Raw genomic sequence first — 14737 nt, 5'->3', positions numbered from 1 at the left:
CAGAAGCTACTTTGACACAAAGTAAGAACTGACTGAATAAGATCACATACTCGTGTGCTGCAGAACTCCAAGACATTTTTCTTCACCCAATCTTTGAATAAATTTTGGCTGAGGCAGACAAACTTTAAGATCTCTAATGAGTCCTTTCATTCAAACTACTAATTCTAACTAGTTCACCATACAGCTGTCTTCCAGGTGTCCTCCCACCAGGATCCCACTCATTAACTACACAGACATTAAATTTCATAAGAAAGGCATTTATAAAGATAAGAGAGAAACTTTAAGTGTTTTATTTTTTTTAAAACAGATACAATATTTTTCCAAGGTCACTTTACAGTCAGTGGCATACAGGCTAGTAAAACACAAGTGCTCATACAGACGTTTCAGGCGAAGTATGCACAGTATATTCTACAACACAAAAACTGCATTTTACATTTTTTCTTACTCCAGAATGATTTGGCAGCTTCAAAAAGCTTAACGCACATTTCCATTCTCAAAATCAATTTATTGAACAAAACTCAAAACTGCAACATGATCCACCCCAACCACCACGCTTATCTCAGCAAGGACCTCTTAGCGGAGCGGGCTGCAATTGCGGAGCTGTCTTTATCATGAACCTCAAAGTACTGCTGCTCTATTCGCCGACAAAAGGCTGTGAGATTACTGTAGTTCTTCACTTTTTCAGAGAGTTCATCTGTGATTAGTTGAGTAGTAAGGATTGTGAACAGGTGTCCAAACACCAGAGCATCTAATTCAGTTGGTCTGTAAAATCAAACAGAAAAAAAGAACTGGTATTTTGGAAGGCAAGTCCTGATCAAGAAAAACCCTGCTGTTCTGAATAACCTTTAGATAGGTATACAATTTAAGGATTCAGATGAAATTAGGCAATACTAAACTTACCAATTGCATGGAAACTGTGTATACAGTATATCAGAACACTAACTGTTCTCAGTATGGCATGGCATTTTCTTTGCTTTTGGGAGCTTGGAAGTGTGAAAATAACACTTAGATTGGGCAGAGTTACCAATTCAGTATCAAACAATGCTCCACCTTTTAGTTCAGTAACAAGGACAAATGCTTATCAGGTCTTTTGGGGTTTTTGCTTTTTTTTTTTGCAGATGTATATTAAAAAAACCCAACTATTATCTCACAGGATAAAAAAAAAGAGGGGGGGTGTGGAAGCATAAGACCCCTAATTCTTTTTTTTTTGTGCTTTTCAACAGTTGGGAACTATTCAACAAACAAGAAAAGGAGTTCCACGGTGGCAGCAACTGGAAACATCTCTTGTGAAAGGGAACTACACAGAAGAAAACAAATATTTTGGGAATGTTTCCAGTCCTACTTTATTTTAGGTGCAAGACTTCTCAATTTTTACCTTGGATCTTTGTATAAAAGTAGCCCATGTGCAAATAGGTTTTTTTTTCCAACATATTAATAACCTCAAAGTCCCTCTTTACAAGTGTTAAAGGCAAGCAGCATGAGGCTTTCCTAACTGATAATTTTTTTGCCTTTTTATCTGTGCATCACTAAGCACTCTCCAGTGGAGATGTGTATTCTTGTATGACAAAGTTAAATCTGTCAGCAACAGGTTGCTTTTCTTATTTACCTCCCACAGACTCCCAGAAGCCACAGACTGAAAAATATTGGACTAAAACCACATACTTTTTTGGTAATATTTCAGACAGTTAAAAAGCTTAAAGGTTGAAACTGTACCAAGAAAGCCTGGTTAACAACAAACACAAAATCCCCAAGTTACACTTCTTTAGAAATACAGAAGGAAAGTTTAGGAGATACTATGTTTAATAATCATATGAGAAGATGCAATTTAAGCTTGTCTTCTATAATGCATATTTCTGTATCCTTTGAATTAACACTACCTACCTAGTCTCAACTCGGAAAAGATCAAGGGGCAAAGACAAATGCAGAAAAGTATCCAAGACCATATCTTGCCATTTGAAGGCATCTCCCTGTCCAAATGTAGTCAAGTGAAATCCAGATCTGTGCATTTCTAGACTGATCCATGGACATGAGAAAAGAGGGAGCTAATGTGATGTTATTTAAGTCCATAACATTTCAAAAATACTGAATTATTGCAGAGAAAAAAATGTAAAAAATTGAAAGAAACTGATGAGAGCAGAGGACATCCCATGGAGGTCAGGTCACTTCCTTTTTCTCTCCTGGCAATGTGAATCTTGGTTTTGACTTTGCATCTGGTCCTTTGTGGACCAGCTAGCTTCTCCCCCAGTTCTTAGAACTCACAGGCATGCTCATGCTAATTCAGTTAGTTAACTCATGCTCATTCAGAACTGCCTCTGGTGTTAAGAGCAAGACAAGCTGTCCAGATCAGGACAGCACAACACACATTCACTCCTCTAGTAGAGAATGTTACCCAAGAAATAAAAGTAAAGCTTTAAATGTATCATTTTTAATAAGAAATTGACTGTATAAAGGTGTACATTTGTAGCCTACATAAGTTGTGGTAGAATCATGTAGAGAAGACAAGCAGGAGTAAAAACTAAATCATAAATGGGGAAAAAAAAAAACAACAAACTTACAGAAACTTTCCTTTTAAAACCTTTAAATACTTATTTATGAAATTTCATGTTTAGATTCCAGTCACATATTTTTATTTTTGCAATTAATCACACAGCATTAAAATAAAACAGGAGTTTTATATATATATATATATATATATACACATATGTATGTATGTATGTATGTACATGGGTATATACCTATATCTCACATTCCTGGATGCAGTATTTCAGTAAAGAATAACTTACTGCTTATTGAAGAAATATGGTTGTGTTCCTAATCTCTGGGAGAGAGCCTGACAGCACTGATCTACATCTTCAAGCACCTATCAAAACACACAAGAAAGAAAGATCCATATTGTCAGGAAATCTCACCACTGCAAAAAATAACCTCCTTCCTCTATTTGCACTGACAGTGGGAACAATGAATGTACCATGTTGAAATATCAAAAGCTGTTAAAGTCAGTCAAAAGGACACAGTAGGCAAGTGTTACTTAATCTAACATTTGATGCAAGGCAATTCTGATTAAGTGCTTCCCATAACATTTATAACTAAACTTAATGAAAGGTACTAACTCATACCTCAAAACTTGCTGCAATCCTGCAAAGCGTGCCTCTTAACGTCATACAGGAAGTGGCAGACAGGACTTACAATCTATTTTCAGGACTACAGCCTAAACTAACACCAACAAAGATGTACACTCATGGTAAAATATCCCTCCTCCCACCCCACTGGATTGCACATAATTTAAGATTTATTGCTACTGAAGGCAAATACCTGACTCCAGATAATATTTTAAGTACAGAATATACATTTTAATATATCTGTTCAGCTACTTTCCAAAGCCTTTAAAAAAAAAAAGCAAAAAGAAGGCAGGGTAAAGAAATAAGCTTCCCCTTTCATACTGACCTGTTCAAGTGTCTTTCCAGCCCATCCGATGGCTTTCATCTTTCGCTTCACCTCCCACTGCTTCTGATAGGACAGAATGCGGTTAAGAGGCCACGGGTAAGGGGAGCCGTACCTTGGGTGAGTAATCTTTGTTTAAAGACAGAAAGGTACGGTGTTACAATATAAGAAAATACAGATACCTCTTGACAAAACAGCTAATATTTACACAGTTCTAGCAGAAAGGGAGCTGTAAAAGAGAAAGGGAGTTGTGTCTATGCCATAATTATTTGCACAGAATCTGTACTATGCAGCATAACTATTTAAAGCTATTATTTCAGAAACATATACAAAACCCATATCTATTCTGCAGTCAGCTACTTTCAGTAATGACACAGCTTCCCTAAAATGTATATGCAAGCAAAATTAAAGTGAAAAGACTGTACCATTAATGGTATAAACCTCCATGTTTCATTTATGAGCAGGGACTTGCAGTTGTGAGCAAAAGTGTTTTCTCATTAAATTTTAATTAAGATAAATGCTGCGGAACCACTCACCTCCTCTACTGTAACATCATCACACCACTGGAGATAGAGCTAGGAAGAGAAAGAACACTTACTAAAACTTCCTAATAAAGGAGAATACAGAGACAATCATTCTTCAGTAGTAGAATTTTCTTTTCTATATTAGATTAAATTTCCATTTCATTTCTTCTGTTTGACCTCTGAATGTATAAAAGAAATTAAAACTGGAAGGCAAAGGCCCAGTTGCTAGTCCTTACTTCACCAGCACCAGCACTAGGCTGAGATCAAAGGTCCGCTCCCACTGCCCACAACTCAGCACAGAGGTCACCGGCCCTCAGCTCCTCTGCCACCTGTATCCTGCCAGTGTTTCCAACACTGCTCCCACGCTGGGACTGCGTCACCTTAACTCGCCAGGGACGCGAACTGCAGAGAACCCACGCCTCCCACTACATATGTGAGCATGCACAGCATGGGAGGTGATAGCGGGGTGCCTGCCCAGCTGTGGGTTGGAGTAGGATACCACGAACCACTGGCATTTTCCAGTCAGTTACTTCTACAGCTGTGGTGACACACCCCAGTTAGGTGAGGGGAATTGTACGTGACTTGTGTCTCCAGGAACACTTCAGCAGGCAGTGTTCAGAGTGTACAGAGAATTTATTCCTGTGAGTGTACTTCACAGTGTACAGAGAATTTATTCCCGTCTCCTTTCACCTCAAAAGTTGACGACCTAATCTAAGAACAGCAGTATTTCCACTACAGAGAAAAATCCTAAAGCTTTCTTGCCTATAGTTGCTTATGTAAGTGTGTGGAGTTACTAGGGTTTGTTTTACCTCTGCTGTCAAGAGCATATTATTGACCAATTCCATGTAGGCTTTCATCTCAGCTTTTTGGACTTCATCCAACCCATCACTGAGAGAATGGCCCTAATGGGGAAAAGAGAAAAGACACACATGTAAGAAAGGATACTGGAATATTCAACAACATATGACCCAAGGATCTTTAAAGTCAATGAGCTTTGGCTCAGACCCTGATCTCTTACATAGACACAGACATAGATACATAGATTATATGGACATAGATAACTGACACAGTTCGTTAACAAATTACATATGAAATTTTTACATACAGTATCCTGCAGAATTAAAAACAAATCATCATAATGTAACTAATCTAATCTATAAAAGATCTAAGCTAATCTACAAGAAATTCAGACTATTATCAGTACAGATGAACACACTGAGCACACAGCTTCCTGGTTAGTGTATCTCTGTGACAAGAAGTAAACACAAATTTACATCTGTAATACAACTTCATCAACCTCTCAGTGAAAACACAGTAATTTTTAAAATAGAGGGGACAGTTGGGGGAGTGGGGAAACAAAGGCAAATTTGAATACTATTTCACACTTCAGGATCTAGACCAGTCAGTTCTGGGTTTAAGAGCTCTGAAACCATGCCAGAGATGAGGCATGTAGAAAAACAGTCTCAGAAACTGGTACTGGTATGCAGCTATTCTGCATAGAATTTACTTCCAGGATTTGCATAAATGACAAAGAAAAACATTTTCACCTCACAAACTCCTATTCGATGATATCTTTCTTTTAAAACCTATACTGTCTTAACAAATTCAGTAACATTCCAGAAGAGCACACTAAATCAGCACAATGCTAAGCAAGATTAACATGGTATTCACCAATTTGTGAAAAAAACGTACTATTACCTTTGCTTTTACAAACTGGACTATGGGCCCAAGTTCAGACACTACTTGATTTCCCACGTGAATAAAGGGTACTTTGCCTGTAAGAGGAGAAATGTACTGTAGTAAGAGTTATTTTAACCTGTAAAACACCATTAACAATTTTCAAAGCAATTAAATACTGCAGGTATACCTGAACATCAGTGGCTGGATTGTTTGGGGTTTTTTTCCAAATGAGCACAGGTAAAGCTAACATACATAACATACATAGAATGTTTGTAATAACAAACACCTTCCTCTGGATCTTCCTCCTCCTGAAACTCTTCTACATGTGATACTTGCAATTGTGTATTTCAAAGTTATTGAGTGAGATCTATTGACTCGTATTTTAATAATGGAAAGACTTAATTCAATGTTACTCTGAAGTACAGCTGGGAAATACCAGGAAAGCAGACAGAGCCCTTGAGCAAAAGTTTTACCACACAATGTATTCCCACTGTCCCTTCTAAGCCACTGGTGGGGAAAGGTCTGCTGAAAGGATGATGGAGACGTGGAACTGTGCCCAGGAAAGTAAGCAGAGGGAAGTGTAAATTCACACTCAGTAAGGCAAGGTCTTGACTCTTCCCCCTCCTCCAGTCCTTCAGATTTCCAACAACTGGGCCATCCGGTTCCTGTTGGCTGCCCCTGCTTTCACTCTCTATTGTGAGCTGGTATTTGCAAGCCCCCATGGTCCTGGGATCAGGAAGAGGTTCTTGCTATGAGACTCTCAGCTTCACGGTCTTGCAGGGAAGAGAGACAGAAGGAGCTTCTCCAAAAGCAAAATGGAAGCAAAATGGGGTTAAAGCTTAATTCTAGCTTAAGGCTAGTATTCAGTCTATGAAGCTGAGCCCTGAGGGTCCAGCTCATCATCTTCTCTGCTTGGTAACTTTTCTTACACAGAGAACTAAGCCAAAGCTCTAAGGCAGGCAAGATACAAGAGGAAGCCCTGCACTCACAGCAAGCCATGAAGCATTACAGATGTTGTCCTATGCCCCTTTTTCCCAGCTCTCAAGGCGTGAAGCTGAGAGCTCCTGCTCCAATCCACCCTAACCAGGCTGCTTTTCCTGCAAATCTTCAAATGCAATTGACAGATACTAATCTTATATTTAAGACTAAATCTTTTAGGATTATTTACATGATTGAAATAATCCATAAAATGGAGATAAATGCTGGCTGTTTTGTAAATGTCCTCCCAGCCAAAGGCAGTAAATGAGCCTGCCCAGTGCAGAGGGCACAGCATCCTTTTTACCTTCTTGCCTCTCATCATGGGCAGACTCCACTCTCAACAGACAGCTCAAAGAGCAGGATCAGTATCTGCTTGGCTGCAAATATGTTACTGGCAATACATTCACTCTTTTCACTGAAACACAACCTACTGTCCAGCCCAGCTCAACTAACATCAGATTCAGTCATGGTTTTTATCACAAGCTTCACTCCTGACTGGCTCAATAAGCCTAAGGATAATAAATGAAGTGCATCATACCAACAAAGGCTTCATCTGCATCCACACACTCCATGTGCAGAAGGAAACAGAGACCTCTGTGCTGCAGACTTCAGTGGTTTCAGTCAGACTGTACTTCACGTATCAAGACAATCGTTCGGGATCATACTTTTGAGTCCCTCAGAACGGGTTTTGTCATTACAATGACTATGAGATAAATAACCTTCCCCCCAAAATGATGAGATGCAGATTTTTGCTGCTGCGAGACAGAGGGTAGGGGGGAGGGAGAAGGGAACAAATAAAAACCTTCTCTGAATTATCATTAAACCAATATAAAGAAAGGAAACAAGGCAAGGAAATAAAAATAGTAAGGATTCCAGGAATAAGGGCAAAAAGTACATCTAATTCTACCTACATTTAAAATAGCCACATTTTACTGCTTTAACCAAAAATATCAGTAGCAGCATCAGAACCCATAGAGGTGGCAGACATATACTGACAGGCGCTTCCACATGGCAGTCATCAGCCAGAGACAGAGAATCAGTAAATATGTACCTCCTCACATAACAAAAATCTGGGACAGTGTGAGGATTGACAAACTTCTGCACCCTGCATTCTGTAATTCCCTCTGATTTTTAGGTAATCTTCTGAAGCTAGCCTCTGGACATTTTTAGGCAACTAGCCACCTCCAGCAAAAGGCAGGCTCTGTACCCTTCTAATACTTAATTTTTTGGTGGTCAGTTTGGATTTTTTCCAGACAGTCTCATGGATCTGAGGACGATTTAAAATCACCTGTCACCCGTAACAGTGACAATGCACCCTTTGGTCTCCTGTATCAACATCCTGGCAGTCATCTCCCAGACAGGGTAACAAAAGAGAACCTTTCTCCAGTGTTGTCTCACTCCAGCAATAGGCAAATATAACAGCATTCCCTGAAATATTCCCTGCATGCAGAACAAAGCCCCTTTTAGACACGTATGTCTTTCTACTTCGGGACATTTGAGAGAAGATTTCCACCAGGCACTGAACACTCTGAAAGCTTTATACAGGTACTGCAGTCAAAGGCACAGTTACACACTGTGCCTACATCACTTTCCATTTCACTGCTTCGATTGTTTGCAGAGGAGAAACGGCACTGGAGGAGAGGGAAAGGCAACCCACACACAGTAGCACTGACCGACTGTTATCAGCAAGACAAGGCATAGTTGCCATGGTATCAAAATGGAAGTATAACATGGTAATCTAAATGAAGGCCACACTTACCAGATGGGGACATGTATTCGGCATTTGCCCTGCAAACCACTCGGATTGGCAGATTGCACATTTGCAAAAAGGCCTGGAAACAAAGAGTCACATTTTAAAAGCATTAATATACCAGTGACAAACAAATGTGGTGTTTTCAATACCTTTGACTGTTTTAGCTAGTTCCTAGCACACTCTTATAAGTATAGCTCCTTACATACTGCTTTTAGGAAGAAAGAAGGGCAAGTAAAGAAAAACAAGATTTTTTTAACTTCCCTAGACAACAGTTTATGATTCAGTCATTGACTGGAATTCTTCTAATGCAGTTTCATCTATTTTTACTGTTTTTTCAAGATGAGCAAAGAAGCAGTCAGTATCTGACAGACACAATTAGTGTTGTGGCTGTACAAAATGAAGCGACATTTTGCCCCTCCTGAAAATCCTAGTACTCACTTCTGGCTAAAGCTGGCTAATCAAGTTCATGTTGTGTAACATGGCAAACACATTTGGCACCTTCCTATATTATAATCACAATAGCTGCCAGAAATTTATGGGATTCATGGAGAGCATAAGTGATCAATTTACCATTTCTTTCTATCTGTACTCTTAGATTCAAAGCATTCTCAGTAGGATAACAATTTCTGTCAGCACCTGCCATCACCACAGAATCCATAGTGTATTTCTGTTGAAATACCAAAACATCAAGAAAAGTATTTGCCATTTGGACAGAACATGGCAAATAAGGAATCCTAATCTCTGGAGACTCTCACAACTCAGTAACTCCTATCATTCATTTTGTCTCCTCAATTAGGCAGGTCACAATTCCGGATTCCAAAATTATACCTATTTATCCACCATGGCTTGAGGTAAAAAAGGCCTACAGCAAGAAGGCTCCCACTATGAAGAAAAATGCTGCTGTAACACAGCACTTCATACACGAGCCTCCTCCCTCCTCTTCAGATTGCAGGATCTGGCAGTAAACTGCATTCTCACAGCTTTAGCTGCTCAGACTCTAAACACAAGACATGAAAGTAACCTAAATCTGAATCTTGAGATTGCTCATTTCTGCACTAAATGAGACCAAAAGGGATGAACGAACGCTGGCATCAGCCCTGTGTTTGTGGCTTCTGTCATATCCATTAAGCAAAGAAAAATAACCCAAACAGCGCCTCTTCTCTCTCCTATGTTCTTCAAGGCCATTATTCCCAAAACCCTAACCCAGTCCAGGGAAAAATAGCCAAAAGCTTTGGTCCTTTTCCAATCAAATCAAAGAGCTGCATAGTCCATTATGATATTTGGCTTTCGCAGGTTTACATGACCTAACTCAAATCCAAATGTCAATTCAAAGACAAAAACTATGGTCACAAACTGCTACACAAGACATTGATCACAGCTGGTAAGAGCCTGCCTCAGAACTGCAAGGATTTCTATATCTTTTCATTTCCTCAGCCTAACTTAAAGCCCTGCTTGGGAGCCAAATACTGTATGTACACATACAGACAGAGAGATAGACAGATATATAAAGAGAGGGTAGTAGTCACAGTCAGCGTACGCCAAATACTGCAGGTCCTCCACTATTTAGCAATGAATTGGCCACATTTGACAACACTTCACTGACCAAGTCTGTGTACCCATTGGAGGCCACCAAAAATTGAGGATCTTGCTACCTTGGCACCCCAAACTCCGTGCAAACAGTAAGGATACCCAAAGGACTAATTCTTCAGTAATTTAAGTAATTTAAGGCACTGGTCCGTCAGAGTCCTAGATCTCTGCCTTTGCCTGTGGCTCTGCAGGACCTAGCAATGTCCAGGCTGCTCCAGCTGCTGTTATTTGCATCACGTCTTCTGCCCAAACTGGGGCTTCATATACAACTTCTTCAGAGATAAAAATGATTACGTACATGCTCCTATGCCACTGATGGACATGAAAAACATACACTAACTCCACTAGTACACAGACTTCATTCTTCTGAAAGCTCCACCAGTAGCTAACAACAGTACTGTACTGCAGTGGAACAGATGGCACCAAACAACAGCTCCAAAGAATTTCATCTTTGGGTGGGAGGAGTAAACTTCTGCCGTACTACTTAATCCTTAGCTGTTGAATTTAATCTCAAAAAATGTGAGGTTTCATTTGGTCTAGGCTTACCAAATTAATTTCTTTCACAGTAAGGCACTAAATTAACTGCAATTCTGCAGAGAGGAATTTTGTAACTGCCATGTACTATTCAGACTGCAAGTTCAGAAGAAAAAGAAGTCTGGGCTGCACTGGAACTAGGGCAACATGTGAAGCTGAAAAGCTCGTAAGTGCAGAGACATATTTAAGCAAAAGGAGATGAATCAGAAAACTATTTTTACTTTTTTGTATCAGCATATCAAAAATTAGACATGCTGGCACAGAACACTTCGGTTACGTGAGCTGCTTTAGCAAAATACTGCCAACTGTACCTTGCATTGTACATAGGCTCCTACATAGTACAAGGTTCCTACCAAAAATAGTTTGCAACCGAAAAATAGTCCTCAGCACAGAAGCTAAACTATAAAATCTCTTCAGTGTAAAGAGGTCTAACAAGTTTCCATCAAATCTGACCTTTCTTTCTCTCCTTCTCCTCAATAAACATCCACAGAGCAAGGAATATCAACCCTTATTTACACCTGGCAGGGAAATTCCACCTCAGTCTCTGGCCTAGTGCAAAGGGGATTCAGAATGCACTGACATTTTGGCATCTCAAAAATGCAAACACACTGGATCCATGTGCCTTTTTGTATTTTGTAAAGAAAAGAGGAAAGAGGAGATTGAACTAAATTTGAGCTCTAATGTGGAAATAAGTATTAACTATATAAAAATGTTTGCTACTCTGCATAATAAAGCATGGATTCTAGTAACATTAGAAATTAGTCAGTCTACCTTCAGTAAGGGTAAAAAAAAAATTTAAAAAATTAAAGACTCTAAAGTAAACACCAAACCAAAAACCTGAGAAAATTTCCTCAGAATAGTCATCTTCAGTTCTGATGAATGTTTCATAAATGGGAGACCAGGACTGAGACAGAGAAACTGAAGAATAATTTAATATTAAAATGGTGCAAGCCCATCTGGTTCTGCATTCACCCCAGCAGTCCCCCTGAAAGGTTCTGAACACTGACCACTGGCTACTGGAGCTGCCCCTTCAGCAGCCTTACAAGGCCGTTCCAGCAACCCCCCTTCAGCATCCCTGTGCCAAGACCTATTCCACTTCACTCTTTGTCTACATGTAGGATCAACTTTTAAGATGAGTGATGAAATAAATCTAAGTATATAATATATAATATTAATATAACCTAAATGTAAAATACAATAAACCTCAAAAAAAAAAATTAAAAAAACCCCAACCTACCATAACAGCCTTAAAAATATAAAAGCCCAGGGAATTAAAAGACCAGTATGTTGCCCTGTAACTTGTATCCAAAGCATAACCTGTTCAATTTTAAGTGCTCCTTACATACTGTTCTGCAGGAAAATGAAAGATCCGCAATATAAGACAAGTTTAATCCTTATTGGATCTATACTGCTTAACTGTTACCTAGAGAAGTAGGCCAGTATCTACTTCTTGATTCATCTTAAACTAAGGGTTCACTGATACCCTTCAATTTGACTAAAATGCTCATAAAACACTCATGAACCGACAAAAGGAGACAGTACAAACCCAAACTGTGAGGATTCAGCCTAAGAAATAAGCCTTGCAATTTGCATTGCTGTGAGAGTACTCACATTCTTTCACTGATGTAACTGACAGGCTTTGGAAATTATTAGCATTAAAAACACAGGTGTTTTTGGCTTTTCAAGCACAGTGAATGCATTCCATATTTATGGAAATGAGTTTCTTTTAGAAAAAAACATGGACAAGGATCATGACCAATGTATTCTTATAAATATCCACTGGCAGAAAACCTCTAACTTTTCTTCTGATGCATTCAACTAGATAAACTAGATTTTAGACAATAACTGATGTTAGTAAGTGGCATGAACTCTTACCAAAATATTTGAAATTAGCACAGATCAAAGAAATACTACAGAGACAACATAGGACAAAGCAGCAATTTTTTTGAATCTTTATCTCATTTAATGCTTCAACCCAGTGATCAAGAGAGGATTTGTTCCCTTTTTGTCCACTCATGTAGCATGTCAAGAACCAGCACATTTGGTGTGCAGATGGTATCAGACTGTCATGGCTTCCTACTCTGATAAAAGATGCTGTGGAACACTGATTATTTCAGCTCAGGGATGAAATAATCTCATTTCCCTTTGAGTACTTCACATACATAATTTGAGAAGCCAAGTAAACCCCTGCTTTTCTTGTGAGAGAAACCATTAGGAAATGGGAGTGTGCTCAGCTCCTCTGAGTCCTTTTGGAGTCAAGGACAAGAGATTGAAGGCTAAAACCACCCCAGAGCAGTTCTGCTGAGATTTACGGAGATATCAACACCCCTTCAAAGACACGGCATCAAAAGCTGAGCAATCTGAAAGATCAAGGGCCCAGGCTTATTCTAGTATATCAGAGATTATTGTTAACATCATAAATTTGGGTGAAGAATTAAAAAAAAGGACTGAAAGGGGCCAACTGAGTTTCAAGTGATACACAAGCTAGTTAATCACATCCTTACAAAAATTCACCTAAAAATGGTAAGCAAGACAGTAATAGCAAAACTAGAAACAAGATACATAACTGAGCACAGCCTGTCATACCTTGTAAAGATGTTTGAAATTCCAAAAAATAGCATTAAATTTCCTGCTCTTTTCTCTTCTGGAAAAAAAAAAATGTACTACCAAAGAATGAAGAGGGTGATTATTACAGGCCACAACCTGGATCTCCTCCAGCACCTAGGATTCTCATATGATAATACTACAGCAGCTGCAATTCTTCTGAAAAAGTACACGTTACTTCATCTAAAGTTTTCTAGTCCAAAGTAATTCTGAAAATTCAGTTCACTGAAAAAGTTCATAAATATTTTAAGCTATTCCAAACAAACTCTAAGCAGGAAAAGAGAACTGAATTTCTCCTGGAATGGATAAACTTGGTGTTTTTTATGCTTAACACCTATCCGAAGAGTTAACTAATTCGATCAATTCACAAACAGAAGGTATTAACACTCTTATTTACCCTGGCCTGTGTTAGAGAAGATCAAGAGATGCTTGCCCAACGGACTTTACACAAATAAAGGAAACTTCCTTCAAGTATAAATATACAAAATTCACTACAACTGAAGGACATCAAACTAAAATGCTCAGGCTTTTAAAAGGAATGAATAATTTCATGGTCCATACTATTTAATGCAGCATAAAACAAGAACGATGAAATCTCAGATTGGGAAGAACTGAGTTTATTTCCCTGGCATCAGCAAGAGTGCCTTCTTTATCCATATATTCCACTGATTATCTGCGTTTTGATAATTTTAAAAACTGAGGCTAGATTTCTTGTGCAGTATTGACACTGGCCAATGGCTGAAGCAGATGCCTGGAAAACTGTCCAGTTTAGTAACTCACAGTTAATATCTCTGCCAAAAACACTTTAAGTTATTTCCGGAACAAAATGTGTCCTTTCTTTGGATGAGGTTAATGTAAAAAACAGATAAAGGCATTAAAAAATAAAGATTTGGCTTAATACAGTCTGTCGGCTTCTCTCCCACACATGCCTCTGCCTCTCTTTCCTGCAGGCTAGCAGTCTCCTCTCTCACACTCTTCCAGCCTCTCTACCTGTAGCATCATCTACTCTCCTGGTACCTGGAATGGGAAGGGAGAAACGTATTTTTGGCAATGACACCTCTCTTCTTCCAGACTGAAGCCATCGAGTCTACAGAGTTGCTACTGCTCCTGTGCACCTTGTTTTTAATGGGAGACCTTGCTGTAGACAGAAAGGTGGAGGGTTGGTTGCTGCACATCCATGAGAGAGGGAGAAGAGAGAGGAAAAAAGATGCCACCAGATGAATTATGCCTGCCCTTCCCTGCCCTCCCAATATATACTGTTATAGATTAGGGAAGAAAGAGTTGTGGGACAACAAACTGAAGAAAAGTATGTATAAGCCTCTCAAGTGCCTTTCCTGCCCTAGTGCACACTGATCTACAGAGTCTGGTGGTTTGTATTGCACTGTCTTCTACTCACAGAGAGCAGAATGGGCCGCTCTGTTTTCAAAGGCAGGTGAAACAAGCAAGTTCCTATTTCAGCTGCGAGAGCAAAGGATCAGTAACCATGTGTAAAAGGGCTGATAGGAAGCTTTGAGGTGACACTTGTTACAAAATTAATCAACAATCTTATGCCTATCATTCATTTCAATCATGGCAGTTGCAGGTGACACCTCCTGCCAGAATTAAGGAGTACATTTACAATAGCATTGCTTAAAGG

General features: G+C 39.2%; 1 protein-coding gene across 1 annotated transcript in view; it reads right to left on the bottom strand.

The window, feature by feature from the left end:
* Positions 1-267: 267 nt before the first annotated feature.
* The window catches only part of MTX2 (metaxin 2), a 34326-nt gene continuing 19856 nt past the window's right edge, over positions 268-14737 (bottom strand). Inside the window, exons 4-10 of the mRNA XM_027733754.2 lie at positions 8383-8455; positions 5664-5740; positions 4775-4867; positions 3978-4016; positions 3445-3570; positions 2784-2860; positions 268-762 (exon numbers count right to left, since the gene is read on the bottom strand). Coding sequence (XP_027589555.1) covers positions 555-762; positions 2784-2860; positions 3445-3570; positions 3978-4016; positions 4775-4867; positions 5664-5740; positions 8383-8455 — 693 coding nt within the window. The 3' untranslated portion in view covers positions 268-554. The remainder of the gene's footprint in view (positions 763-2783; positions 2861-3444; positions 3571-3977; positions 4017-4774; positions 4868-5663; positions 5741-8382; positions 8456-14737) is intronic.

Source organism: Pipra filicauda, unplaced genomic scaffold (assembly GCF_003945595.2).
Source record: "Pipra filicauda isolate LSUMZ 115617 unplaced genomic scaffold, ASM394559v2 scaffold5_size6683894_pilon, whole genome shotgun sequence".
NCBI lineage: Eukaryota > Metazoa > Chordata > Aves > Passeriformes > Pipridae > Pipra > Pipra filicauda.
Note: the sequence above shows the minus strand (reverse complement) of the source record. Positions and strands in the feature narration are given on the sequence as shown.